Source organism: Trichomycterus rosablanca, chromosome 8 (assembly GCF_030014385.1).
Source record: "Trichomycterus rosablanca isolate fTriRos1 chromosome 8, fTriRos1.hap1, whole genome shotgun sequence".
Classification (NCBI taxonomy): Eukaryota; Metazoa; Chordata; class Actinopteri; order Siluriformes; family Trichomycteridae; genus Trichomycterus; species Trichomycterus rosablanca.
The window spans coordinates 35,256,683-35,283,018 of NC_085995.1; the positions used below are offsets into that span (position 1 = coordinate 35,256,683).

Sequence of the window (26,336 nt, forward strand, 5' to 3'; positions counted from 1 at the left end):
AAGCTAACCCACGCCCCCTCCGACACGTGGGCAGCATGCCATATATGCATCTTATCACCTACACTTTGACGAGTGCAGTGCAGCTCAACGTTATGTACGGAGAAACACACCCTGAGAGCACTCATCTCTGTGCAGGCGCCATCAATCAGACAGCAGAGGTCGTAATTGCACCAGTCATGAGAGAGAGAGACCCCATCTGGATTAGTCCCACCCATCTGAACAACAGGCCAATCGTTGTGCATGTGGCCGCTCAGCCTTAGACGGCAGGCAGAGTTAGGATTCGATACGATGTATTCAAGATCCAGCTCTGGTTCCATTATGTGTTTTTACCGCTGTGCCACCTGAGCGGCCCTACTCCTTACTTTCTTTATGTAACGCCCACCATTGATGACGCAGGCTTGGTTCCCAAAGCTAGTGGAAACGTGAAACGTTTTTTGGTGAAAAAGCACTGTGGGGGGTTTCAATGAGCCCTGAATGGGGTCCTGTTGCATTTTGTTTAGAAGAGTAAAAAACAATCACGTAATAGGATGGAAAAATCAATAGCCTATAGGCATACAGGAGATTTTATATTAACTACAGCATGCAGTACTGCCCCTTGGTTAAAATGTAAGTTTTTCATTTGGCACAGTGCAGATTGTTTTGCCTAGTCATTAAACATTAATGCTGTCAGTGTCAGGTGATAACTATTAATTTATGCTATTAATTACTCATCAAACGGGCTAATTAGCAAGTCTACAGGACATGATATAAATAAAGCTGCTTCAGCCGCACAAGTTCCATTCCATACCAAACCTAATAAAACCCTCGGTCACTCGTACCACGTCCTACACACTTTCAGATCACAGGAGGAATTTGACATGGGCGTGTTAAGAACAGCATTGAAATGTGGGGCTGCAGGAGAGAAAAACGTGTTGTGTAACGTGGATCAGATGTGGCTCTGCCTCATGCTGACACAAGAACTCTTTGTTTAGTGATGTTCCTGCAGACCCTGAGGGGAGTTCTAACCAGAACAAAGTGAAATAACAGGAATAAACTGCACATCAGCTGCTCTTGTAAACGCTCACTCTGCTCTGACGTCTTCTCACCTGTGAGCCAGGTCAACCATAGCAAACCAGTTCAAATAACAGAAGGATTGGGTTGCACTTACAGACTGGCAGCTCAGACCTCCTGCTAGTGTGACAGGGCCAGTCGCATCTTAACACATTTACATTTCCAGCATTTAGCAGACGCCTTTAATCCAAAAGTGACTTACAATTAAGACAGTATACACTGACCAGCCATAACATTAAAACCACCTCCTTGTTTTTACACTCACTGTCCATTTTATCAGCTCCACTTACCATATAGAAGCACTTTGTAGTTCTACAATTACTGACTGGTGTCCATCTTTTACTCTACATATCTTTTTAACCTGCTTTCACCCTGTTCTTCAATGGTCAGGACCCCCACAGGACCACCACAGAGCAGGTATTATTTAGGTGGTGGATCATTCTCAGCACCGCAGTGACACTGACATGGTGGTGGTGTGTTAGTGTGTGTTGTGCTGGTATGAGTGGATCAGACACAGCAGCGCTGCTGGAGTTTTTAAATACCATGTCCACTCACTGTCCACTCTTATTAGACACTTCTACCTGGTTTGTCCATCTACCTTGTAGATGTAAAGACAGAGACGATCGCTCATCTATTGCTGCTGTTCGAGTTGAGGAGAGCGAACTGCCCCATTCGAAATCCCAGCTCTGGTATGCTAGCGTAGTTTACCGCTGCGCCACCTGACCGGCATATTTGATTTATTAAATATTTGATTTGTCCACCTCCTATGCACAAATGTCAACAGACAGGTACTACAAATGATTTTAATTCAGTTGTTGATGCGGTTCCCACTTAAGCAAACCCAGGTGAGGAAGTTTGTGCCACCAGTTACACAAACTCTGAAGGCACTAGCAGTAAGCACTACATCAACCGAAATCAGAAAATACACAGATATTCACCATCATCATGAATTCATCGAATTTCCCTTAAGCATAGACACACCTTAGCCAAAGTGAGTCATGAAGTGCTTTCCGACTTCTACAGTTCCACTTTAAATGTTATTTCTGAAGGACATTTCAGACAGACTGGAACAAAAATGTTAAGACAAAATGATGCTGTTTTTCTCAGAATAGAACAACATTTTCAGCACCATACGGACCCAAAACACCACTTCAAATAATAAAGATTACCCATCCAAAGGTTTTCAAGCAATAAATTAATATTACACTATAACTATCTGTATTGCTGCTATATTGCATAAGGCTGCAAAATACAATCAAGGCCTCTAAGTAATCCCTAAATGCGTTATTGTGTGCTGTGACCGTTCTGGCTGATCTTACTCCCTTTGGATGTGAGTTCCTTTGTATTTGGATGAATCACGGCATTCATTCGATATGCGATCCAACAAACACAAATCATCTTGGTCCAAATGATGCAGGCCTATCTTTAAGCATATCTTAAAGCTTTCACTACATTCTTTATCATATCGTGATCACAATATATAGCAAAAATTGCAGTCAGGTTATTTTACTTAGCAGCCTTTTCTTTTACATATTACAACAGCAGCACTAATATTTTGCCCAGCGCTGGTGGTATTTATTGCCTATGCCTGATTAAGTAAGCAGGGTAAAACTGGCTGCCCACATTGGGTTTGAATGTGGGCCATCTATACACACATCTCACTCAGGCTGATGTGTTCTGGCAGCTGGGTCAAAGGTAGCGCTTCTGGAGACGGGCAAAGAAAATGTCAGTCCTGAGCGAGTGCACTGAGGTGTGTATGTGTGTGTGTGTCTGGAAAATGTCAGCAGACTTTTCTAACAGAGAGAATGCCCAGATCCTGGCATCATTCTTCTCTGCCATAGGTCTGCAAACAGATAGTTTAAATATAACGTTACCTGTTGTCTAGTTATTATATATCAAATATTATTTGTGCTTATATGTCAATACAATTCTAAATATGAAAAAGTTGGGACAGTATGAAAAATGCAAATAATAAAAAAACAAAGCAGCTTTTCTTATAACCCCAAATCAGAAAAAGTTGGGACAGCATGTAAAATGGAAATTTACTTTGACTTTTACTTGATTGCAGACAGGATGAACCTGAGATATTTTATGTTTTGTCTGCTTAACTTCATTTTATTTATTAATAAACCTTCATTCCTGCATTATAGGCCTGCCACACATTCCAAAAAAAGTTGGGAAAGTAAAGCATTTACCACTTTGTAATTTTGCCATTCCTTTTCATCACACTTCAAAGACATTTTGGCACCGAGGAGATTGTGTTTCAGCTTTTATTTTGTCTCATTCTTCCTGCAAACGCGTCTTAAGATGTGCAACAGTACGGAGTTGTCGTTGTCGCATTTTTTGCTCTAAAGTTCTCCACACATTCTCTATTGGGGACAGGTCAGGACTGCAGACAGGCTAGTCCAGCACCCGCATCCTCTTTTTTGCAGCCATGCCTTGTAGCATGAGCAGCATGTGGTTTTGCATTGACTTGTTGAAAAATGCATGGATGTCCCTGGAAAAGACGATGTCTTGAAGGCAGCACATGTTGCTCTAAGATCTCAATGTACCTTTCTGCATTAATGCTGCCATCACGAAAGTGTAAATTACCTTTGCCAAGGGCACTGACACAGCCCCATACCATGACAGACCTTGGTTTTTAGACTGGATGGTCCTTTTCATTTTTGATCCAGAGCACACAGCATCCATTTCTTTTAAAAAGATCTGCAATACTGATTCTTCTCACCACAATACATGTTTAAACCTCTGTCGGATGTAAAATATTTGGGTGGTTAAGTAACTGTACGTATTTTAATGAGATTTAGAGCACAGACTGAAGACCGTAGCATACTAAGCCTTTTCTGTTACTTGGAAACAGGAGGGGGTTAAGAGCTTGTCAACTGCACACACAACTCAAGAGAACAGAGCTGAGGGCAAATGTTTACTCGATTATAGGGCAACATGTTACAAAGCCCTGCCCGGTTGAAAAGTTTGTGTCTGATGAGCGGTGACAGGTTATGCTCATGTTACCACATGGCATTAAAAATAACTATCATTCCTTTCATTGTTTAGCAAGCGGCTAGCAAGACTTATATCATAATGCATTTTTCCTTAAATTTAAGAGATACAAATTAAGTTTAATTGATTTAAAAATGATAGATTAATGGTCTCCATACATGTTAGCAAGACTAGCATCATGGCTCCAGTGCAACACTAAATTTAGTAGGTTTTGACAGAGCTGGCACATTTCAGGTAAGAGGAATCACTTCATTTTTCATAACTACTTTTTATGTATGGCCAGCCATTTTTACCCCTCTACTCCTTCTTGGCCCAACAGTGGCATAGTTTCCACCAGTACCCTGCTGCAGTACTAGAGGCGGTCGTTGTTAAACCAGTCCTCGACAGATCCGGAATGTAAATCTAACTTTTGTTCCGCATATTTGATTCAGCACAGTTTTGACACCAGATGCCCTTCCTGACACAACCCTTCCTATTTACCCAGGCTTGGGACCAGCATTAATACGTGCACTCTCAATAGCTAGGTTAAAGGGGATAGAACAATCTAAAAAATGACATTATAATAATAACCATATTAATGTTTTGGATTTACTTTTAGTAGAAATCCTTATTAGGAAGCATTTAGTCTGACACCAACCCTAAAACACTGGGTAAGGCTGGAAATACAATGTGAAATTGGTGCCAGTCCAATTCATCTCTGTTTAGTCAAGCACTGAAGATGGAGAAGAAGGCCCAAAACCTCATGGCACGAGATGACCACATGGATGTCCTCGAAATACTTGGAGGAGAACCTTCCACTGAGATCTGAAGGCTCTGAACGCAACTTGGGATGATGCTGAGACCGATATGCTACTTAGCATGGGAGGATCTGACTAACTAACTATGCACTTTCTACTGGAGATCCTCCACTCCAAACTTTAAAGTTAGAAGCACACGATTTACACTGTATAATTAGTTATACAGTATAGACCTGTTAGCAATGAGACTGAAACACCTAAACCGAAGAGGCTGAAGGTGCCAAGTCAGCACAAAGCATCACACACCCAGGGAGTAATTTAGAGCAGCAAGTCCACCTTCTGCAGATTATCTGGAGGCAGTAGGAAAGCAAAACACACAATTTTATGAATCGTTTTTAAATTCAGTCCATAACTAGGTGATGTGTCAGTCAAGTCACCTTTATTTCTATAGCACATTTAAAAGACAACCAAAGTGCTGTACATTAAAATCAAGTATAAATACCACGCAACTATGCAACATTTAACAAAGCATTAATATACATACAAAATAACATACAGGCCAACGGCAATGTCGTTTCAAGCACAAAGCACAGAGGAGGATGAATAAAACGGCTTTATCTATTTTGTCAGGTGCATGATTTCTCAGAGACGGCCTTGTTACTGTAAAACACATCGACTGAAATCCTCACTAAGAACAAACAACATGCAACCAAGTTCAGCATCATGCTAGATACCATATTCTTTATGGATGTGTCTGTTGTTGATTTACAGGTTAATTATTAATTCTTTATTTAAAATTTCATTCAATCAACTAGACCAGGGGTATCCAACCTTTGTATGTTCTCCCTGTGTCTGCGTGGGTTTCCTCCAGGTGCTCCGGTGCCCTCCAAAGACCAACTGGAGCTACTAAATATTGCTCTAAGTGTGAATGTGTGTGAATATGTGTCTGCCCTGTGATGGACTAGTGACCCGCCGGGGAGTTTCCTGCCTATCGCCCAATAAATCAGACCCACTGCAACCCTGACAGATAAAGTGGAGGTAAAACATAAATAAATGAATGGAAATCACTTTAAATAAGACTAATGTAAAGCTCTCAATCACTTTCTTTGCCGCTTATCCTAATTAGGGTCGTAGTAGATGATGGAAACTGTCACAGGTCTTAATGGGCACGAAGCACACAGAAACACCCTTGACAGGGCACCAGTCCATCACAGGGCAGACACACACACACACACACAGACACCTAAGGGCAATTTTAGTATCTCCAATAAACCTGACTGCATGTGTTTGGACTGTGAAGGAAACCCACACAGACACGAGAAGAACATGCAAACTCCACACAGAACGAACCCAGACCGCTCCACCTGGGAATCAAACCCAGGACCTTCTTGCTGTGAGGCGACAGTGCTACCCACCATGCCACCGTGCCGCCCCTAATGTAAAGCTTATTCCAGAAGAGTCTATGTACTAACTTATTTAATTTAATAAGTATTTAGATGTTTCTGTTAAACTAGCTACATACAGGACTGGAATAAAGCGTTTCCAGCAAGTAGAGATCCAGTCTGTAGTAAAATGCTCATACAATGTATTTAGTGTCAAACAGCTTCAGTTCCATGTTACTGATCACCTCGTTTTGATCAGGGTGGATTTAGTCTGGAGAGGACTTAATCCTCCTTCAAAAAATCTGATTTAAGCAGGGGTTTAAACCCAAAAAGCAGGAAAGCTGCTGCAAATTAAACACTGAGCAGAGATTCCTCCACACACACACACACACAGATGAAACTTTATTAATGTAACACAACACACATTAAACATTAAAAGTGTGTGTGCTGGTGTGTATCTATGCACATCATCACGAGCAACTCTGCACAACATGAGCTCCAGTAAATGCTGATTTAGTTCTACTAATTATATCTGTACATTAATCTGGAACCAATATCAGGTCTAAACTAAACCCCACTATTAACAGATAAATGCTGCATAGCTTTTAGTTCATCAGATAGATGTTAATAAAATAGTCCAGCTTACCTGCAGGATCAGAGCTCCACTTTCACACCTGTACTGCAGAAACACTTGGACTCTGTGGAGTTGCTGCTGTTATTGTTGCTCTTCCCTCTGATTAAGTGTTTCTGCACCGCCCCGTGTTTTACACCAGCACTGAACACACTGTGTGTGTGTGTGTGTGTGTGTGTGTGTGATTATGGAAAGCCATACGCTTTATAACCACATGTTTTATCCATGAATGTGTAAAACCTGCAGGGGGTGAGTTTGTATTCATGTGTGAGGTGTTTACTCCAGGAGGGCAGGCTTTGGCTAGTCAGATGCAGCCAGCAAGCCCTAGTGGCCAACTGTTGTAAAGTCCGGTGTTTATTTCTTTAATAAATATAATCCAGTTTCTGATATTATTTTTTTTAAACAGTATTGAAAAAAACAAGAATAAAGCAATTTGTAGCATTCAGGTTAATTGGAGACACTGAATTGCCCTATAAGTGAGTGTGTGTGTGTGTGTGAGTGTGTGTGTATGTGTGTTTGCCGTGTGATGGACTGGTGTCCTGTCCAGGGTGTTACTGTGTGCCTTGCGCCCATTGAAAAGCTGGGATAGGCTCCAGCACCACAACCCTAATTGGATAAGCGGATAAGAAAATTAATGAATGAATATAGTTGTTACATTTGTACATTGAGGGATATGTTGAGCAGTTCTGAATAGTGTACCCCCCCATATATTATGATTATGGCCTTGCACTGAACTGCTGCCTGATTGGATAATCGGATTGGATAATTGCATTAATATACATACGTACCGGTGTTCCCAAAAATGGAATTAAATAAAAGCATGTGCTAAATGTAAACAAATGAGGATTTATTAAAAATGTGTATAAATTAGTAAATGGTAGGATATTGGGTGTCATGGTGCTTGGTGTTTAACACTATCACCTTACAGCTAGAAGGTCCTGGCTTTGATTCCAGGTGTATTGATCCAATCCTTTCTGTGTGGAGTTTGCATGTAAAGATGTGTCTGTATGGGTTTCCTCCAGGAGCTCCTGTTTCCTCCCACAGTTCAAAAACATGTAAGTGAAGTGAATTGGAGATACAAAATTAGCCGTGACTGTGTTTGACACTGAACTGATCTGATGAATCATGTGTAACCTGTAACTACTTGTCCTGTCATGAATGTGACCTTAAAATCCAAATAAATACACAATCAACTTTATGGACATTTTGGCTTCCCATAATCTTCTGTCCTGAAGGGGCGTTTTACAGTTGCAATGCAAAACAGACCGGTTTATTCTGTCTAACCTGTTTTTAATGTGAACAGTGGCTCTTGTGTTCAGTACAAATAATCAGACTGACATTCAGACTCAACTTTTGAAATGCCAGTAGATGTGACTAAAGTGTATGACAGAAATAGTAAGTTTAATTGTTAAAAGTATGCTGAATAACTAACACACACAAAAAAAGATGCTTTTCTGCAAGATGTTTTTCTGCATTGCAACAAGTATTCAGAAGTCACCGCGACACCGACCAAACTGGCGATTAGGATGAAGCTGTCTATTCGAGTGACTATTAGACTGGACTGGAGTAATGCACTAAAACAGCTTTGGCGCCACCTGCTGGTTAATTTGTGTCCAGCAGTTTATAATTGTTCTCTCTGTACTGTACTGAATAAGAAATTGGCAGATTTTTCTGTTCAGGGTCCCGGTGGGCACAAGGCAGGGATACACCAATTCATCACAGGGTATCCCACACTCATCACTACACTCAGTCAGATCTAGTAGCAGATCTCTATTTTAGCCAAACAGATTTATGTCCAGTCTGTTGCCATTTCACGGTTGAAGACTGGGCTACTGCAAATCCCTCCTGGCAGAGTTTTCCATGTTCACCCACAACTGCAACTGATTCAGAATGCAGTAATATGCAGTAATGCAGTATTAGTTGAACATTTAATAAATGTGTCTCCTTATTTAACAAAATGTAAATGCTCTAAATCTAAATGCAATCCACTATGCACATGTTCTGTGAGGTGTCAGGAAACCAGAGTTACTAAAAGAAATCTGTCAATAAAGTAAACATCAGGTCACTCAGGTGGCGCAGCGGTAAAGTACGCTAGCTCACCAGAGTTGGGGTTTGAATACATTGTATCGAATCTCAGCTCTGCCTTTCCGACTAGGCTGGGCGGCTGCATGAACAACGATTGGCTGTTGTTCATGGGGTAAAAAGTCGGATCATAGGTCCTCATAACTGGTGCGACTGCGGCCCCTGCTGGCTGACTGATGGTGCCTGCACAGGAATAATGCTGATGGGGGAGAAAATTAGGTGGAAAAATAGAAAAAAAAAGAAACATCGGAAAAAATACGGTAGAGTTCTAACACACAGTTAGGGGTGCAGTAATATGTTTAAATTGGCAGGGAAGGGGGGCAGAGAGAGAGAGAGTATGAGGGAGAGCAATAATCACATTACATAAACATACCGACATTACATGCTATTTATTTGTAATATACAGTTTAGCATTTTATGTCATTAGCACGTTAAAATAATTTATATCCCCCGCATATAACTGTAAATGTAATTATATAAATGTTTACAAAATTACAAAACTGCAAAATCTCTGACTGACCAGGAGAGGGCAGTAGAACCAAAGGGCATTTTATTATTCTTCTGCGGTATTCTAGAAGCGCTTTACTCACACGTGTTGCTAACTGTTTATAGTTAATGTTATGTATGATTAAGATTCTTTCAAATATAATGCAACAGTTTCGGGAAGGCCCTTCTTCGGCTCCAGCTGGACTCTGTCTTTGTACATAAATCAGGTTTAATAAAGAGATGGTTTGATCAGTTTTGTTTTAAGGCGCTCCGGTGGCCGGCACAGAGCCCTGAACTTACAAGCACATGGTCAGGTGTCCACATACTGGACATATAAAGTACCATCATATAAATGGTTGAATTTAATGCAGCATTTTAGCAACATTAAATGCTTTTAAGGGTGTGAAAGAGCATCTAATAGCATCTACCATAACTTTACAGGTCAGTGTATTTTCTAGCTATTCTATTTTCACTTATAAGTATATTTCTTTATATAGTAAGAATTTGCTGATATATTTTACAAATTGTAATACAATGAAAAAGCAGGAAACAAAAACAGAAGAGCTATCAACATCACATAATCCCAATCCCAACACATTAAACCATTACAGGTTATTTGTTTAGAGTTTGTTTAGTTTGAAATATTTGCTATCCAATAGTAATAATTTTCATTTCATTTTTACCACTGCTTTATCCTGGTCATGGTCTCAGTGGGTCTGGTTTTAGCCAATCATTCAAACCCAGATCTCAGCAGTAATGGGCTAGCATGATAGACCGCTGAGCCACCCTAGCTCCCAATAATAATAAGAAGAAGAACCATTATTATTATAGTGTTTTCATCAACTACTTGATCCTGGTCAGGGTCACAGAGGGTCTGGTTTTATCAGGAATCAATGGATGCAAGGCAGAAATACTCTGGACGGCATCCCTCCCCCAGCCAACAGCACTGCTTAGATTTGTTTAGTGCTAGCATAATAGATATCAATATATTATGAATTTATTATTAAACTGGACTGATCTGATATAGTCAGTCAATTACATTTTGTTTAATAACATGAAATCAGTAGGACAAGTATCCAATAAAAATTTCTAGCTATTCTATTTAAACTTATAAGTATATTTGTTTATATAGTAAGAATTTGCTGATATATTTTACAAATTGTAATATAATGAAAAAGCAGGAAACAAAAACAGAAGAGCTCTGGCATATTGGCTAAATGTTACAAAAATGCAACAGTCACCATCACATAATCCCAATCCCAACACATTAACCAGGTATTTTATTCATTACAGGTTATTTGTTTAAAGTTTGCACATTCCTAATTAATCTGTGAGCTCATATTCATGGAAGAGAGCAAGTAGTTCTCCTTCTCAAAGAGTGTTAGTCTACCCAATAACATATTGTGAAAGAAGAATTGGCTTTATGTGTTTTAAAAGAAATATTCACCCCAGACACAAAACTTTGCTCCTTGTTTTTCAAAGCTTTAGGTCTGTTGGATGCTAAAAGAGATTAAAAACATCTGCATTCTGAGGACTAGATTAAAAAACACTGACCTACCAGACTTTAGCAATGCTAGTTATATAGCCCAGTCCGGCCATTTAGGTGACTTACAATTTCCTTCCCATCTCCAGCTTGTAGATAGTCTGGAAGCCATCGTCCCAGGCATAGACCTGACTCTCTTGTGGGTGGTAGTGCATAGCAGAATGGCTGGCATAGCGTTTTGGAAAGTAAATCACAGGTATATCATCAGGTAAGATAGTATCATGGATATCATACAGACACTGGATTCTGGAGCGCCCTCCGGACCGTGAGTTGTAGACCACGTACAGGGTACCACACACTATAAAAGCTCCCTCAGCATCGCTGCTCTTGCAGCTGGTGTCCCACGTGTGCTCCACCGCCAGGCTGCTTGAGTCCAGCTTGGTGATCACGAGGTTCCCTCCGAAATCTGGATCTGCATGGATGACCCATAATCCGATTTCATCCACAGCGAAGTCCAGGAAGGTGTGTGGCGAGAGCGCATAGACAGGCATGCGACCAGCGTTGGGCAGGAGCATTCGGTCAGCTATGGTGCGGTTGAGGAGGTGAACCTTCAGCACTTCATTTGGGGAATTAGCATTGTGATAGTAGAGGAACCCATCATGGACGGCGTGGCCACTTCCTTGCCAGGGCAGAGGGAGCTGGATGACGTGAGCCTTTCTGGATGAGTTTGAGTCAGTGAAGGTCTGAAGAGAAGGAAACTGAAGTAGTGTCGTGTTCCTCGAGCCACTAAATAAGTAGATCTTTGAGGAATATTTGGTTGGGTCCTTCAGCCAGGAGCCGATGTTATCGCCTGCCTTCTGGACTATTTTTTGCGATTTGATGCCAACAACTTGAATGTTGCACTCTAAATTTATTTAAAAAGAGAGAATAAAATGATAATTAGTTTTATTTTTACCAGCTAGTTACTAGACAGTTGTCATAGTGATATGAATAGGACTAGCGAGAGAGACGCTCGGAGTCAACTTGTTTGTGACGTCACGTGTTTTGCGAATTTCAGTTTGTAATCCGAAATTTGTTTGTACGTTAAGTTGAAAAAGATCGTTTGTAACCCAAAATGTTCGTATGGTAAACCGTTCATAACTCAAGGGTCTACTGTATTATAAATTTATTATAAAACTAGACTGGTCTGATATAAACACTCATTACATTTTATTTAATAAAATGAAATCAGTAGGACAGGGATCCAATAACATACAGAATGTTGCTTGGTGTCATTTATAGCAGGTTCTGCATATAGAGTTGTGGCCATTGTGTGTACACTATATGGCAAAAAGTAATGAGGACAGCTGACCATAAGAGTCAATTGGACATAGTATTGCAAAACCATCAGATTTAATACAGAGTTGTCTCCCTTTTATTGCTATAACAACCTTTAATGTTCTGAAAAGTCTCCATACAAGACATAGAACATCAGTTGAGGCTTTCTTGACCAACATCAGTTCTCAGCCATACAAATACTCTTTTAACTAAAAGGGCCTCTAATCCAGTCGTATCCAATTACCCTGGCTGTGTTACGCTTCACCTCTACCGATACCGACACACGCCCCGTCCGACACATGAGCAGTACCGACTGCCTCTTTTGACCTGTACAAGGCGAGTTCATGTGCGGATCAGTCTTGTGTACGGAGAGCCACACCCTGATCAGCATTATTCCTCAACTCTGCACAGGCGCCATCAATCAGACAGCAGAGGTCGTAATTGCACCACTTAGCCGGCAGGCAGAGCTGAGATGCGATACGATGTATTCGAAATCCCAGCTCTGGTGCGCTAGCGTATTTTACCACTGCGCCACCTGAGCGGCCCGAGGTCACCTTATTTTAATATCATTTGTTTTTAAAATGGAAAATCTAACAAGCTCATGGTCAGGTGTCCACATACTTTTGGCCATTTAGCATACCTTTGGCAATGTGGTTAAGACAGTTTCGGCCATCTATGCTTTGGCTGATTGACTTCATTAAGATTTACTGGAAACTTTTCCTAATTTTATTTTGCTCAGTCTTCCTTTAAGCGAACGTCTAATTAGCAAATGAATATGTAAACAAATGGAAACCTTCAGTCTCAGCTATATTACAACTGGTAAACATCCTGAAGCATTTCTCCGGTAATATCTGTTAATCTTTATTTGTGTTGTTATGCATGATCTCTGTAATGCATCATCCAGATCAGGTTTGTATGAAGAGCTGAGAGCTGAGTATTAGATTAGCATCGTTTACCTTTTTCCTGCTTGCTGACCACGGCTTTCCTCTTGATTTGAGCTTCTTTAACCTGTTGCTCCAGCAGAGTTTCTGAGATCTCAATGCTAGAAGATTCTGGAACTTTACTGTGTAGGTACTCCACGTCTCTCTCCACCCGGTCCACCCGTGTGCTCAGGCTGTTCATAAAGTTTTGGATCTCTGACTTTAGGGTGTTCACGTTGCGGAGCTGGCCGCGCATCTCTGTAGACACGTCGTACATCTTCTGGTTAAAGATCTGGAGCTCACGATCGCATCTCATCAGACGTTCCTGGATAATGGAAACAGAAGTTGGCAGACTAGCTTAATGCTTATACACCGATCAGCCATTAAATTAAAACACCTCCTTGTCTCTCCATCTGTTTCTGTACATGCTTTGTTAGCCCCCTTTCATGCTGTTCTTTAATGGTCAGGACTCTTCCAGGACCACCACAGAGCAGGTATTATTTGGGTGGTAGATCATTCTCAGCACTGCAGTGACACTGACATGTTGGTGGTGTGTTAGTGTGTGTTGTGCTGGTATTAGTGGATCAGACACAGCAATGCTGATGGAGTTTTTAAACACCTCACTGTCACTGCTGGACTGAGAATAGTCCACCAACCAAAAATATCCAGCCAACAGCGCCCCGTGGGCAGCGTCCTGTGACCACCGATAAAGGTCTAGAAAATGACCAACTCAAACAGCAGCAATAGATGAGCGATCGTCTCTGACTTTACATCTACAAGGTGAACCAACTAGGTAGGAGTGTCTAATAGAGTGGACAGTGAGTGGACACGGTATTTAAAAACTCTGGAAGCGTTGCTGTGTCTGATCCACTCATACCAGCACAACACACACTAACACACCACCACCATGTCAGTGTCACTGCAGTGATGAGAATGATCCATCACCCAAATAATACCTGCTCTGTGGTGGTCCTGAGCCATTGAAGAACAGCATGAAAGGGAGCTAACAAAGCATGCAGAGAAACAGATGGACTACACTCAGTAATTGTGAACTACAAAGCGCTTTTATATGGTAAGTGGAGCTTATAAAATAGACAGTGAGTGTAGAAACATGACAGTGGTTTTAATGTTATGGCTGATCAGTGTATACTGTATTAGCAGTCACAAGTAGGCTTGAGTTAGGGTGGTCATTTCCATAACCCCAAAAAGGAGGACATGACAATGGGTAGTCAGAATGGTCTCTTCAGCACACAATTTTTTTGTTTATTTGCTTTATAATTGTGATGCAACCTAATGAACCAGAACATTGTAATGTTGATGAAGGTTCTACTCTCACCACATTCATAATTGTGACTTGTTTTACTTTAGTACAAAAAGCATAAAATTAATCCTTCCTGCACCTTCCAAATAAAAGGGTGGTGAGTGACCACTCAGAGCTGTACACTGTTCTTTGTTTTGACGTGTAAACATCATGAACAATTATTAAAACTTAGTAATTAAGTAGCATTTTAGGGCTGTACATTTCACAATAAAGGGTGGACGTCTCCATAAAAAGTAGTGGCTTTAAAACAATGAAATTCAAGTAATTTCTTTTGACATGTTCATAAGCCAATGGCAGGCAAAATAATTATGATTGTTACAAGCATTCGGTTAGCTTCCAAAGGAGAACAAATATGTGTCCTTCCAGGCATTGTGCTGGACTGCAAACAGGTATAATAAAAAAAAAAACCTGTCCACCCTAAAAGTGAACTTATGGACACCATAACCTGAGTCATAATGTTTTTAAAGTTTGTGCAGTTTATTTATTAGCAGTAAGACCTGTTAAAATATACACAGATCGGCCACAATTGTGATGTCAGAGTCAGGGATGCATTATATGTCATGCTGATGGTAATTAAATGTAGTATACAGGTTGAATGCAGCATAAAAACCTGGGTGACTTGGAGACTGGCAGAATCATTATGGCCTGACGACTGGGTTAAGTATCTCAGCAAGGCGTGCTCACAGGCAGCAGGGGTAAGTACCGGTGAGTTGAAGGAATTTGGATGTGCTGTAGGATGATCCAAATCACCACCTGGTAACATCCTGGTACCAGATACCACAGGACTCCATATCTTGGTGGGTAAGAGCTGACTGACAGCACTTTAGGCGGGTGGTCCTAATGTTTTGGCTCATCAGGGTATGTTTAAATCACCTATTTACTGCAGTCAAATGCTGCCATTTACACAAAATGTCACCCAACTGAATAGTTTAGTCTATTAAATATTTCCACTGACGTTCATTAAAATCAATATAGAGTTGAGATCAAGAGTTCACAGTCTGTACAGATCTAAGAGCTGTGACTTTTTGAAAATGTTATTGATTTCTGCCCTTTAATGATTTCTTCTTTTTATCCTGTGACTGAATTGGAGCACACAATTCTTTGTGCACAAAAATGTAATTGAAAATTAAAAACGAGCTTCTTTCATACTTTTTCTTTCAGACTTTCTTTATACGTATATCACAAAATCATTCATTCACGCTTCATTTGCTTCACTTCAAGTACAAAGTTCTGTAATGTCACTTTTGTTTGACTTGTCTTTCTTGACTGCACCTATTTACACTGATCAGCCATAACATTAAAACCACCTCCTTGTTCCTACACTCACTGTCCATTTTACCAGCTCCACTTAGCATATAGAAGCACTTTGTAGTTCTACAATTACTGATTGTAGTCCATCTGTTTCTTTACATACTCTTTTCACCCTGTTCTTCAAGGTCAGGACCCCCACAGGACCACCACAGAGCAGGTATTATTTAGGTGTTGGATGGTTCTCAGCACTGCAGTGACAGTGACATGGTGGTGGTGTGTTAGTGTGTGTTGTGCTGGTATGAGTGGATCAGACACAGCAGCGCTGCTGAAGTGTCCACTCACTGTCCACTCTATTGACACTCCTACCTAGTTGGTCCACCTTGTAGATGTAAAGTCAGAGACGATCTCTCATCTATTGCTGCTGTTTAAGTTGGTCATCTTCTAGACCTTCATCAGTGGTCACAGGATGCTGCCCATGGGGCGCTGTTGGCTGGATGTTTTTGGTTGGTGGACTATTCTCAGTCTAGCAGGGACAGTGAGGTATTAAAAAACTCCAGCAGCGCTGCTGTGTCTGATCCACTCATACCAGCACAACACACACTAACACACCACCTCCTGTCAGTGTCACTGCAGTGCTTAGAATGATCCACCACCTAAGTAATACCTACTCTGTAGTGGTCCTGTGGGGGTCCTGACCATTGAAGAACAGCATGAAAGAGGGTAACAAAGCATGCAGAGAAACAGATGGACTACAGTCAGTAATTGTAGAAATACAAAAATCTTGAATGATCGTGATCTGTGATCACTTAAACGTTTGGTGAAATCAAATGGTAGAAAAACTAGTCCAGCTTGGTTTCTGCTTTGCTTGTAAAACTTCCTGTCAAATAAAAACATGCAAATGTGATTGAATCTTTCTGTGAGACTGTGTGGGCTGTATAGCTCTTACCTCCAGCTCCAGAATTCTTCTCTGAAAATAATCCATCATAAATGCATCCTGGGTCGATCTCTGGGCTTGTCCAGCACCCCAGGACATTAACAGAACTGCCAGCAGCTTTAAAATCATGCTGCACAGATACAGATTTTTTATTAGATAAATGCTAGAGAACAGTAAAGTTTTCTGCTTCTCTGGTACAGTCTGGTGAAAACGGGTTGTGGTGGAATCTGGAGACCGGAATCTGGTTGTTTTGTCTATAGTTTCTGGGACTTGATCCGAGTATTCTTCAGCATCGACAGATCTTTGCAGGCTGCTAGTGTTTTTGGAAGCGTAATAATCTCCAGATGTTCTGACACGTCCCCACACTGTAAAAGGTCCAACCCACATAGCATATTAACTATTTAAATTATATACCTGCCATGTTATAAAAGAGCAGGAATTTAATTAGCATTAAGGATCATTTTATCTCACATTAAAAGTATTTTGTAGCAAAATCTAATGTAGAGTTTTACATTTACCATTAATATAGCTGACCATTTAAAGACACAAAAACAAGAGCAAAGTTGGTCTAGAGCCTAAAAATAAAGATAAAAACAACAATACAATATATTTTATTCATCTATTGGAATCATTATTATAGTAGCATATTATATCCTTAAGCTACCAAATCCATTGGCCACTGCTGCAGGCCCATCAATAGCACAAATGCTATTTATACACCGGCTTTCAGTAACTCCCAGGGATTTCTGTGTGTGGGTGTAAAATTTTTATTGGATGGATAAAGGTTAAATGTCTATTATTATTAAAAATAATATTGCTTAAATAACTATATATGATAAATGCCCCTATGACTAAATGGGTACAATTCTCTCCAGAAAGCTCTCTCGGAGGTGACAGGAATGTTTAAAGTGTTTGCTTTGGCTGTAGCCGCTTCCATTCAAGTGCTTTTTACATGGAGATGCTCCCTACAGCACGCTTTCTACTCGTTGCATTAAACTTTACAAACAGTGGTTGTCTTTGTAATGACAGCAGGTGCAACTTAATTTGATCTAACATTTACATTATTTTGTGAGCATTTATAGATTATGTGAAATTTGAAGTGGACATACGCACTGGATGTGTATTTATTAACTTGATTTATCTCTATGTAAATAAGTTTGATTAATATTCATCCTCACTAGGATATGTGATTATGTGTATATTTATTTTAGAAATTCTAACCCGTAGAGGGCGACCATCAGTAAAACAGTAAAATCAATGTTCTCTATAAACCTTAGCCAAAGGATACATACAGTCTGTTGTTGACATTACTCTCAGCAAATATCAGCACAGAGTGGAACATTTGCTTTCACTTCTACTGTATATCTGTGGTCCAGAAAGTCAGATATTTTATTCATTATTATTATTATTATTACTGTTATATTTCTAAAATATATAAAGTAAAGACTGAAGAGTTTCACTTTTCCCCAAGAGAAAGTCCGGTATTACAGTAGCTCAATGTACATATATTAAAGTAAAAAGTATTAAGGTAAGTATTACTGTACAATACAATAGTTAAATATATACGAGTGTTCTTCAAAAAGTTTCCTCACTTCTTTTAAACTATTTATTAAGAATGTCAAAAACAAATGACATCACTTTTCTACATAGTCACCTTCCAATGCATTTTTCCCAGCATCGTACCATTATTAATTGGTTGAGCGTGTAGCCACTGATGCAGCGCTGCTTTCACATAATCATCACATGAAAATCTTCTTCCCCTTAAAACTTCTTTGAGCATCCAAAAATGTGGAAACGTATATGTGAGTGGATCAGACACAGCAGCGCTGCTGGAGTTTTTAAACACCTCACGGAGGTGGTTTTAATGTTATGGCTGATCAGTGTGTGTGTGTGTGTGTGTGTGTGTGTGTGTGTGTGTGTGTGTGTATATATCATGTACATCACAGAAAAATGTAAAATAACATAAAACAAAGCTAAAGTTTAAATCAAATACTAAACTAGTTGCAAATCACTGTGCATATGTCATATGCCTTATGGAAACTGAAAGTGCAGTGCTGTTCAGTGTGCAAGTTCAGGCCAGGTTGTTGTGGTGGGCGTACCCATGTTGAGTCTGATTGCTTGGGGAAGAAGCTTCTCCTGAGCCATCAGACAGCAGAAGCGCTTGCCTGATTGCAGAAGGTTAAACAGAGAGTTACTGGGGTGGTCGGATTCCTTGATGATTTTTATTTTTCTGGTGCTGCAACACCTGATGTATATGTCGTGCAGAGAAGGAAGAACAGTCCTGCAGATGTGCTCAGCTAAGCTGAGTTACCATATCACACTGAGATGTGCTACATCTGTAAACGTTCTCCGGCCCAGTGTAGAAAGCTTTTAGGATCACTGGAGAGACCCTGAATTTCCTCTGCTGTCTCAGGTGGTACAACCATTGTCTGGCTGTTTTCACCTAAGCTTGAATGTGTGAGTCCAGGTCAGGTCCTCAGAGATGTGTACTTCTGGGTACCTGAAGCTACTCACACTCTTCACTGGGGACTCCCCAGTCCTGAGTGGAGTATAGGTGTGCTGCTGTCTCCTTCTGAGGTCCACAACCAGTTTCTTAGTTTTGCTTATGTTCAGTGACAGACAGTTAGCCTGGCACTATCAAGGTAGGTGGCCTCATCGTTGTTGGAGATGAGGCCCAGAATCACTGTAACATCAGGAAACCTGATGACAGAAGTAGAGTCGTAGGAGGCATTCATGTGTGTGTAGAGAGAGAGTAGAGAGAGAGAGAGCAGGGGGCTCAGGATAATGGTGTTGGAGGTGAACTGGCCCACTCTTACTACCCGGGGTCTTTAAAAAAGTCAAGATCCAGCTGCACAGGAGGGGAATCAGTTCGAGGTCCCTGAGCTTGGAGGCCAGTCTGTGTGGAACTATAGTATTAAAAGCTGGTCTATAGTCTCTAAACAGCAGTCACACAGATCCCTTTGTTACCATCTGTGTGTTCAAGGGTGGTGTAGAACATGATGGATAGTGTCGTCAGTAGACCTGTTTGAATGGTAGGCAAACTGGAGTGGGTAAATGGTGATATGTATACTGGAGCAGACAGTGTTTTTAATAAAAGTTCTCTCAAAAACCTTTATGATTATTGAAGTTATGGCTACCGGTCGATAGTCATTCAGGCATGATGGCTTATTGTTTTTCAGTACAGAGACAATTATTGATTTTTTTAAAAACAGATGGGGACCACAGACTGTACTAAGGACTTATTGAAGATGGAGGATGCCACCTGGGCCATCTACTTTCCTGATGTTGTTTTTGGCATGGAGCGGTCCCTATGAAATATTAATGTCATATTCTTTATAAAATGGCCAGAGATTGTATATTATGTTCTGTGTGGGACAAGATAAAGCCTTGTGCAAATAGGACCCAGACTTAATTCTTAATAAACTTCCTATTGAACGCATGTCACCATTCACATCCTATTCCAGTCAGTAATTGTAGAACTACAAATGTGCTTCTATGTGGTAAGTGAAGCTGATAAAATGGACAGTGAGTGTAGAAACAAGGAGGTGGTTTTAACATTATGGCTGATCAGTGTATAGGGAACATAAACACAAAGTCTTTAGTTACATATAAGAGAAGCTGATGTTTTTCATTCCATACTATTCTCCCATGGCTCTGACATTTTACATAAATTGTTTATAATGAGTCAGTTATGCTACCGGGAGGATTCCCGTAGAAGATCAGTATCTGTACCTGTTATAGTATCTGTGCTAATGTTGTTCGTATGGATGATCGGTAATGATCTCATTGTGAGGGTCTCATCTTACGCTTTTATGTTAATGCAGCGGAACCACACGCACATTATGCACTTGGTATCAGTGATGTAAGAACAATAGGAGTAAGAGCATTTCTACACCGTGATGTTTATTCTTTGTGGTATGATATCCGTCACTATGTCTCTTTTTGAGAGACGCCAATCACTAATGACCCCAGTCCTTCATACAGAGAGCTTTTATACATATCAGTGAACAATGTAGATCTGATATTAATGTAAATACTGGAAAAGAAAGGAAAATGGAACAAAAATCTTTTAGTGCATGGGTTATAAATATTCTCTTCTTTAAATGTTCTTCTTTTTTGATATCTTTTAACAGTATTAGCATATTTGCTTTGCTATTTTTTACATTTTTGACTCCTGTTCTAATGCACAAAATACCCTACAAGCTTTATTTTAGGAATCTCTGCAGACTATTCAGATCCCTGCATGCCCAGCATTGTGCCTCATGCCCCCCCGTGTTTACATTTCTATAATGTGGCACTTCTCAACCATACTGGCTTTGTAAGCATAGTGTTTGGCCTGGTGCCCAAAAACAATGGGTGCAAAGCAGCACCCAATTTGTACTAGGCAGTAAACCATTTACCTTGTTTTGCCATTTGCCGGATTGTGACTAAATACAAGCCAAGCAACTGAGGTCCAACAGTGACGACCTAGTTGTGATTGGGCTTGAACCAGTGATGTTCAAATAACTGGCCCAGTACCCCAACCACTGTGCTATCACTGCCCCGCTGCATAAGCTGGTCAGTGCATCCTATCATAATAACTCACTTGGTTCCTCAATGTTTAGAGATTTCTAATAACCTCGTATTAGATTTGTTCTGATGATGACTTCTGTTTTCACAAGTTGTAACATGGCTTCAGTAGTTTGCAGCTACTACCTAAACAAAAAGAATAAGTGTTAAACATGAGATCCTCCTCAAATGCCCTTTAAAATCTTTATGAGATCCAGATGGCTGTTTATAAAATACAGTAGGTCCTCAGAGTAAAAAAAAGCTCCAGTTTTCTCCTTTATTGTGTAATATTGTTTATTAACGACTTTAGAGAGTTCCTGCTGCACAAGACAACTGCGCTCTACTTATCTGTGGAAATCTGGATCAGCTAATAAAACATAAATAATTTCATTTTATTCAGTTTTTAATTCCATTGCAGGTCACATCTCAATCAGAATCAGGACCCCTTTAGTGCCTGGGAGTAGCGCTCACAGAAAGTGGTTTTGGTTCTAGTGCACACGTGTCAAACTCAAGCCAAATCCTCATTATTTACAAATCGCAAAATGTACAAGAAGAGAAAATTGAAGCAGTAGGAGGTAATTTAATGAAAGATGAAAGTGAATACAAGTTTGTGCCTCAAAAATTAAAAAGGTACGTCTCTTGTGTTATGAGGCCGTGTCTGTGGTAAAGGAGTACAATATAAATGTAGATATACATTATAAATACAGTATATATATATATATATATATATATATATATATATATATATATATACTGTATATATATATATATATACAGTATATATACAGTGTATCACAAAAGTGAGTACACCCCTCACATTTCTGCAAATATTTTATTATATCTTTTCATGGGACAACACTATAGAAATGAAACTTGGATATAACTTAGAGTAGTCAGTGTACAGCTTGTATAGCAGTGTAGATTTACTGTCTTCTGAAAATAACTCAACACACAGCCATTAATGTCTAAATGGCTGGCAACATAAGTGAGTACACCCCACAGTGAACATGTCCAAATTGTGCCCAAAGTGTCAATATTTTGTGTGACCACCATTATTATCCAGCACTGCCTTAACCCTCCTGGGCAAGGAATTCACCAGAGCTGCACAGGTCGCTACTGGAATCCTCTTCCACTCCTCCATGATGACATCACGGAGCTGGTGGATGTTAGACACCTTGAACTCCTCCACCTTCCACTTGAGGATGCGCCACAGGTGCTCAATTGGGTTTAGTCCATCACCTTTACCTTCAGCTTCCTCAGCAAGGCAGTTGTCATCTTGGAGGTTGTGTTTGGGGTCGTTATCCTGTTGGAAAACTGCCATGAGGCCCAGTTTTCGAAGGGAGGGGATCATACTCTGTTTCAGAATGTCACAGTACATGTTGGAATTCATGTTTCCCTCAATGAACTGCAGCTCCCCAGTGCCAGCAACACTCATGCAGCCCAAGACCATGATGCTACCACCACCATGCTTGACTGTAGGCAAGATACAGTTGTCTTGGTACTTCTCACCAGGGCGCCGCCACACATGCTGGACATTATCTGAGCCAAAAAAGTTTATCTTGGTCTCGTCAGACCACAGGGCATTCCAGTAATCCATGTTCTTGGACTGCTTGTCTTCAGCAAACTGTTTGCGGGCTTTCTTGTGCGTCAGCTTCCTTCTGGGATGACGACCATGCAGACCGAGTTGATGCAGTGTGCGGCGTATGGTCTGAGCACTGACAGGCTGACCTCCCACATCTTCAACCTCTGCAGCAATGCTGGCAGCACTCATGTGTCTATTTTTTAAAGCCAACCTCTGGATATGACGCCGAACACGTGGACTCGACTTCTTTGGTCGACCCTGGCGAAGCCTGTTCCGAGTGGAACCTGTCCTGGAAAACCGCTGTATGACCTTGGCCACCATGCTGTAGCTCAGTTTCTGGGTGTTAGCAATCTTCTTATCGCCCAGGCCATCTTTGTGGAGAGCAACAATTCTATTTCTCACATCCTCAGAGAGTTCTTTGCCATGAGGTGCCATGTTGAATATCCAGTGGCCAGTATGAGAGAATTGTACCCAAAACACCAAATTTAACAGCCCTGCTCCCCATTTACACCTGGGACCTTGACACATGACACCAGGGAGGGACGACGACACATTTGGGCACAATTTGGACATGTTCACTGTGGGGTGTACTCACTTATGTTGCCAGCTATTTAGACATTAATGGCTGTGTGTTGAGTTATTTTCAGAAGACAGTAAATCTACACTGCTATACAAGCTGTACACTGACTACTCTAAATTATATCCAAGTTTCATGTCTATAGTGTTGTCCCATGAAAAGATATAATGAAATAATTGCAGAAATGTGAGGGGTGTACTTACTTTTGTGATACACTGTATATTATTATTATTATTATTATTTTTTTTTTTTTTGATAACAAACACAGAATTTAGCCTCCAAGAAAAACAACACATTGTCCAAGACTTAAAAGGCAGACTGCAATTACAGCAGGATACGTTACAATCGGCCCTTTGAGGGCCACCATAATGCAGATGTGGCCCTCTGTGAAAATGAGTTTGCCACCCCTGTTCTAGTGCATAACATAAGACAACAATGATGAACAGCAGACTATAAATAAAATAATAACTAATACAGTGCAACAGACAAGGCAACAATAACAGACAGTGCAACATAAACTAAGTAGAACAAGGTACATCACAGTGGACAGTCCATCAGACAGTAGTTGACTGACCAGTACAAAAACAGTGTAAGGTAAGGAGTGACAAGGAGCAAAGAAAACTATAGTGTGCGAAATCATTCTATCATTCCCCACGATGTACTGCGCCCTGTCCGGAGTGTGTTCCTACCTTGCGCTCAGTGTTTCCAGGGAAACCGAACTCACTGTAACCCTAAACAGGATGAAGCGATGGTAAACAGTAAAATGATGATGAATGAAGTTGTTATTAATAATGTTATTTACCAGAGCTGTTTAGTACATGTAATTCCTCTGGAAGGATTTTATGTAGGTGGCATTTGGTTAAGCCAATAATGGACCTGTAGCACTTCTGTGATGGTAATAAATCTGATCAGAGAGAATTAAGAGCAAACATATCATTTTCTACACTATATGGACAAAAGTATGTGGGCATCTGACTATGATTCTTGGACATTGTATTCGAAACCATGAGCATTACTATGGATTTTGATTTGACCCAAAGTGTTGCAGCTAGAACAGTCTGTACTGTTCAGGGGAGCTTTGTCACATGAAATTTTAGTGTGTCTGTGGAAATGTATGCCCAGGTAGACCATTTGTGAGGTCAGGCAGTGAGGCTTGTCAAACTTGTCAAACCATGTCAAATGGGCTTACCAAAAAAGCTAGCCAATGTACACTGATCAGCCATAGCATTAAAACCACCTCTTTGTTTCTACACTCACTGTCCATTTTATCAGCTCCACTTACCATATAGAAGCACTTTGTAGTTCTACAATTACCGAATGTAGTCCATCTGTTTCTCTACATAATTTTAACCTGCTTTCAGTTTCAATTTTCAGGACCACCACAGAGCAGGTATTATTTAGGTGGTGGATCATTCTCAGCACTGCAGTGACACTGACATGTTGGTGGTGTGTTAGTGTGTGTTGTGCTGGTATGAATGGATCAGACACAGCAGTGCTGCTGGAGTTTTTAAATACCGTGTCCACTCACTGTCCACTCTATTAGACACTCCTACCTAGTTGGTCCACCTTGTAGATGTAAAGTCAGAGACGATCGCTCATCTATTGCTGCTGTTTGAGTTGGTCATCTTCTAGACCTTCATCAGTGGTCACAGGACGCTGCCCACGGGGCGCTGTTGGCTGGATATTTTTGGATGGTGGACTATTCTTAGTCCAGCAGTGACAGTGAGGTGTTTAAAAACTCCAGCAGTGATGCTGTGTCTTATCCACTCATACCAGCACAACACACACTAACACACCACCACCATGTCAGTGTCACTGCAGTGCTGAGAATGATCCACCACCCAAATAATACCTGCTCTGTAGTGGTCCTGTGGGGGTCCTGACCATTGAAGAACAGCATGAAAGGGGACTAACAAAGCATGCAGAGAAACAGATGGACTACAGTCAGTAATTTTAGAACTACAAAGTGCTCCTATATGGTAAGTGAAGCCGATAAAATGGACAGTGAGTGTAGAAACAAGAAGGTGGTTTTAATGTTATGGCTGATCGGTGTATATGTGACTGAATGAACGGAACACATACTTTCACAAATTTTGACAAATGGTCAATATGGTCAATATACATACAGCCACTTAGATTATTAATTTGACAATGTAGAAAGTTCTATAACATCATTTAATTTTTTGGCATGGCCTCAAATAATGACTGATGACCATAAAATAGTAAACCTTCATTGTAGATTTACAAATTTTCTAGTTTAAAAACAGGATCAGTTGCTCTCATGGATTACCACCTAGAGATGTTTATGAAATCATCAAAAACCTTGTAATTCTGCAACACTTAAACAAGCACCAGACTCCCCCAGCTTTTAAACTGCAAGCCCTCCTGTTTCTAGATTTGCTCATTACCAAAAATGTTGATTATCATGGTGGTCCGTCTTCTTCTCCCTATAATCTGTGCCTCATTAGTTTACAGACTATACAGAATACAGACTGGAGTCCTCTACACATGGACAGGGATGTTTACTTGGTTATAATCAGTAGTGCTGAAGTTTAATTACAGTGACTTCTTGTCTGAATTGTTCTGTCAAAATGTATGTAGACACCTACTGTGAGATTGCTTGACATTTCAAAACCCTGGGCATTACTTCAGTCAAAAGAGCATTTGATCAGGTACTGATGTTGGACAAGAAAGCATTCCAGTTCTTGTGTGGCTGTGGTTAAGCCTCACAACTTTTACTTTTTACCTGCTATTACATTTTCCAGTCGTTTCATGGACCCCTGAAGCACTGCAAAACATAACACAGACTGTAAAACAATAAAACTTTATGTTCTGTAAAAATGTGTAGTAAAAACTACAGTGGTTTATTATAGTCGTGATAAAGGGGAAACCATCTCATCTGGGTGACAGCAGTAAGAAGTCTTTACAAATCCTAAAATAATGTAAAAATAAATAATAAATAAAGAAATAGTGAGAATTAAAATTCTCCACACATTCTCTATTGGGGACAGGTCAGGACTGCAGGCTGGCCAGTC

At 40.4% G+C, this 26,336-nt stretch overlaps 2 protein-coding genes across 11 annotated transcripts in view; both read right to left on the reverse strand.

The window, feature by feature from the left end:
• Positions 1-6,901, reverse strand: part of ppfibp2b (PPFIA binding protein 2b) — a 106,940-nt gene extending 100,039 nt beyond the window's left edge. For all 10 annotated transcript variants that reach the window (XM_063000799.1, XM_063000798.1, XM_063000797.1 and 7 more), the window contains exon 1: positions 6,816-6,901. The gene's annotated coding sequence lies outside the window, so the exon portion shown is untranslated. The remainder of the gene's footprint in view (positions 1-6,815) is intronic.
• A 4,075-nt stretch (positions 6,902-10,976) lies between these two features.
• Positions 10,977-16,723, reverse strand: olfml1 (olfactomedin-like 1). Its single transcript, XM_063000124.1, has 3 exons — positions 16,607-16,723; positions 13,125-13,413; positions 10,977-11,755 (listed from the first exon to the last, which is right to left on the reverse strand). The coding sequence occupies exons 1-3, from the start codon at positions 16,721-16,723 to the stop codon at positions 10,977-10,979; spliced, it is 1,185 nt and encodes a 394-aa protein (XP_062856194.1).
• Between the last annotated feature and the right edge of the window lie 9,613 nt (positions 16,724-26,336).